This window comes from Plasmodium reichenowi, chromosome 10 (genome assembly GCF_001601855.1).
Source record: "Plasmodium reichenowi strain SY57 chromosome 10, whole genome shotgun sequence".
Lineage (NCBI taxonomy): Eukaryota > Apicomplexa > Aconoidasida > Haemosporida > Plasmodiidae > Plasmodium > Plasmodium reichenowi.
In genome coordinates, this window is record NC_033655.1 from 922,111 (window position 1) to 926,836 (window position 4,726).

Genomic DNA, 4,726 nt, shown 5'->3' on the forward strand with positions numbered 1-4,726 from the left:
AAAATGCACATATATATAATATAACATAATATATATATATATATATATATATATATATACATATTATATATATAATATATTCCTTTTTGTATTTATTTTTCCACACACCCCTGTATGCTTTAGAAGGACGTACGATGAGCTTTGAAGATAAAAATTATTCTTTTAGCGGAAAAAGAAAAGAGAAAGGTGTTTCTAGTTACAATGAAGAATTAATAAAATGTGAATCTAGTGATAAATGTGAATATAAAACAAAAATAAAAGTAAGGATAGGAAATAATCAAAGGATATTATTATTATTAAGACATTTGAATGAAGAATATTATTTAATATTACATCAGCATAAATTAATAATAGGTTATCCTATGATATATAGAAAGATAGCACCTGAGAGATCTACATATCATTATAAAGCATTTTATGAAAAGGGTGATGATACATATGAAAACCAGAATAAAAGAGGTAAAGATAGATGTGAAGGATATAAATTTAATGATCAAGATCGATTAAGTATACCAATATTTGAAGATTTTAATGATAAGACATTTTCTATATGTTGTTCATGTGCAGATACACCTATAACATTTGAATCTAACAGTACAATATATGGTGGTTTACCACGAAATATGAGATTACAATGTATTAATGATAATGAAACAAATAGAAAATTATATAAAGAAAGAATTGTATCTGTAAAAAAGAGTATACGTCATCTTTTACCATTTTATGCTATATTTCGTTTTATGAGTGATGTTAAAATATTTATAATATTTCATATAAATATAATAAAAAAAGAAAAAGATTTTTCTACTTATTATAAATTATATGAAGAAAAAAAAAATAATCTAAATAATAATATATCATATAGATATGTATTAGATGATTCTAAAAAAGAAATTAAATTATTTGATGAAAAAATATTTAATATAAGTTCTTCTTCATCTGCTTTTGATAATATTAATATACCAAGTATATATAATAATTATTTATTATATCCATTTTTTCCTGATGAATTATATAATATAAAATATGATACATTGGAATATGGATGTTCTTATAATAAAGCTTTAAAATTTGAATGTATTGAAAATGATGAAAAAAAATGTGAATATACAGATTCTACTTGTTTAAAAAAATCTATATTAATACCTATTACATATGTATCTGATAAAAATGATGTATGTGGATTGATAGGTTATAATGATGTATCTATATGGAAAAATGAAAACTGTTTAGAAAATATAAAATGTATAAAAAATACAGTAGAATCATATTTAAATACAGCTCAAGAAATTACAAAAGGTAATGAAGAAATATTAACAAAATTGCCTATCATTAATGGAAAATATCCTCATTATATTTTTAAAAAAAAAAATTATGATATAAAATCTTCAATTAATAAAAGATCTATTCAGTTCTTTACAGACACAAATATAGATCATTATATAGCATATGAATATTATAAGGAAGACCGTACAGAATTTATATTAACTATTATAAATCAAAAAAATAATAGTCATCAAGAAACTCAAAGTCTTGAAATGAAAAAGTTCAAAGGAAAAAATGAAGATTATATGGGTCATACGAATGATCCTTATAATCAACATGGTCAACATAATAATGGACAACATGGTCAACATAATAATGGACAACATGGTCAACATAATAATGGCCAACATGATAAACATAATAATGGACAACATGGTCAACATAATAATGGCCAACATGATGAACATAATAAAATGCACAGAATCAATTCTGATAGAAATAAAAATGATTATATTCCATCTTCCTATTTACATACAATATATAAAACATTTAGCGAACATATAAACCGAAATAATGGAAATATTTATGATGATGAAAAAAAAAATTTATATGATGGAACTGTTTTTTATATAGAAACATTAAATGAATTAAGAATTATAAATATATTATTTTCAGATTCATGTAATGAATTGAATACTGATACTTGTGGAGTTCTTGTACATATATGGAATCCATCTAAAGAGGCTATCAAAGGTAGATTAAAATTACAATGTTTTATAAACAAAGAAGATAAATATACTGATGAAAAAAATCTGGTGTATGAACAAGGAGTTTATCATTTTTTGTTCTTTTTTAAAGTACCTTTAGAAACATTTTTATCATTCAGAAATTGTACTGTACATGCATATGGAGCTTTCCAATTATATGATATGCAAACCTATATTAATTATAAAAAAAGCTTCTTTAGAAGGTTTTTTTATCATCAACCTAAAGAAATTAATGGTATTGAATTATATGCTCAAGGTATAAAGAAATTTATTTGTTGCCAAGAAGATATACATATATGTAAAATTAAAAACATACCTCAATGTAATACAAAAGAATCTCTTAATCTAATAAGTGTTTTTATTTCCATATTAATCCTTTCTCTTATTATTCTTATCTATTTTACTGGATATAAAAAAAAAAAAAATACAAACACCCAAGAAAATCTTCAAAGTACGCAAAATGTTTCTCTCAACCAAAACGGAACATCATAAAATATTAAAACAAAAACAAATATATATATCTTAATAATATCACCACATTGTTACTATAATATATATAAAAAAAATATATATATATATATATATATATATATCAAGGAAAGGATAAGAGAATGACATGACAATATATATGCATATATTTGTACACATTTTTTTACATAAATAAAAAAAAAAAAAAAAAATATATATATATATATATATATATATATATTTTATTTATTTATTTTCCTTTGTTTATGTGTCTTTTTTTTTTTAGACTTCTCCAACTTTTATATGAACCAAAAATATATATATATATATATACATACATATATACATATATACATACATATATATCATATAATGATAACATTTTGTTTTCTTTTAATTTTATAAAATATATAACCATAACATATTATATATACATATATTATATATTTACATTTATGATTGCTTCAATTTCGTATTTAAACCTTCATACCAACACATGCACAAAAGAAATAAAAAATAACAAAGACTCAAAAAAAAAAAAAAAAATATATATATTATATATATATATATATATATATGTAACAATTTGAACTGTTAAAATATTTATTAAATAAAGAAAAAAAAATTACATGTTGTATAAAAGTATAATATTTAAAAAGTATGCATGCAATATAGGTACTCTCCTCACACAATGATTTTTTTTTTTTTAAATATAGAGAGGGTTCTAAAAATATATATATATATAAATAAATAAACACATACATATTTGATATATATATTATTTTTTTGTAACCAAAATTATTTTAAATTAAATGCTAATTTTTTATGGTTTTCATTCTTTTTGTTCACAACAAAAAAAAGAAATTTTTTTTGAAAAAATAATGAATGAAGAAAGTATATGTACATTCAGTTCTGTAACAGATGATGTTGATGATGATTCCTCCATTAGGAATCAGAAAATTTTAGAGAAAGGAGGATTTTATGAGGAGAAGGAAAGTGCAAAAAATTGGTTTGCTGTTGAGAATATAAAATTAAGAAATAAATTAAAAAAACTCAAATATAAATATGAAAAACTACAAAGAAACCTGAATATGAAGTAACAAGGAAAAAAAAAAAAAAAAAAAAATAATAAAATAAAAAAAAAAAAAACAAAATAAGAACACATGAATGGATGTGATTTTATATAATTATTATATATACATTAAACAATTTATATTACAATATATATATATATATATATATATATATTTATTTATTTATTTATGTGTGTACACCTTTTCTTCTACACATCAGATACCAGCTACTAAAAAACAAACAAGACAACGTGCGCAATGAAAACTTGTACCTAGAAATTGATAAAGTCCTAAAGAAAAGGAGGAAAGGAAAAACATACAAGAATTCATATATCCAAACAGATATAACTTTTTTAAACAATCGATTTATAACATGGGATAGTTATTTTGAAGATAGTGAAATTCAGAAATGTTCTAGTGACGGGGATGCAGAAATATTAAAAAAAAGAAGGCTATCAAAAAATATTAATTCAATTAAATTTACTAATGCTTTCGAACATATAACTAAAAAATTGAATATTAATGAGAGATATAAGAAAAAAAAAGAGAAAATTTTATATCATACTCCAGATGGGAATAAGGATTATTATATGTCTATAAAAGATATGAATCATAGTAAAAATAATAATGATAATAATATATTTAATCATGTTGAAGAATACATCAACAAAAGAAATGCTTTCATTTATAATAAAAATCATGGAATATATAAAAATAGTGGAATATATAAAAATCAATTTTTATATAACTTTTATACAAATGATGATGTTATTTATATAAAAGAAATTACAGAAAATCATTCTAATAACCTTAAAGACATAAAATTAAAAAATAATGTTCATACAAATTATAATCAATTAAAAGGAACTAATCATCATTATAATAACAATACAGATTATCAAAATGAAAAAATTAATCAAATAAATAATTCTTTATTATATAATAAACAATATCATTTAATAAAAAGTAATCATAATGTTAGTACATCTGAAAATATGGAGAAGGATAAAAAATATACAAAAAATCAACATAAGAACCATTTTATAACCAATCAGGTTAATATAAATTCAGATACTATAAAAAACAAACAAACTAAAAAAGAAGAAGAAGAAAATAATACAAAAAAGAAAAAAAAAAAAAAAAAAAAAAAAT

At 20.5% G+C, this 4,726-nt stretch overlaps 2 protein-coding genes across 2 annotated transcripts in view; both read left to right on the forward strand.

Moving 5' to 3' along the window:
- Positions 1-134: 134 nt before the first annotated feature.
- PRSY57_1023100 (hypothetical protein) lies at positions 135-2,525 on the forward strand (the record flags this gene model as incomplete). Its single annotated transcript, XM_012907820.2, has 1 exon — positions 135-2,525. The coding sequence occupies one exon, from the start codon at positions 135-137 to the stop codon at positions 2,523-2,525; it is 2,391 nt and encodes a 796-aa protein (XP_012763274.2).
- An 857-nt stretch (positions 2,526-3,382) lies between these two features.
- Positions 3,383-4,726, forward strand: part of PRSY57_1023200 (hypothetical protein) — a gene marked incomplete at both ends in the record, with an annotated part of 2,447 nt that continues 1,103 nt past the window's right edge. Inside the window, 2 exons of the mRNA XM_012907821.2 lie at positions 3,383-3,597; positions 3,795-4,726. The exon at positions 3,795-4,726 is cut by the window's right edge and continues 1,103 nt beyond it. Coding sequence (XP_012763275.2) covers positions 3,383-3,597; positions 3,795-4,726 — 1,147 coding nt within the window. The remainder of the gene's footprint in view (positions 3,598-3,794) is intronic.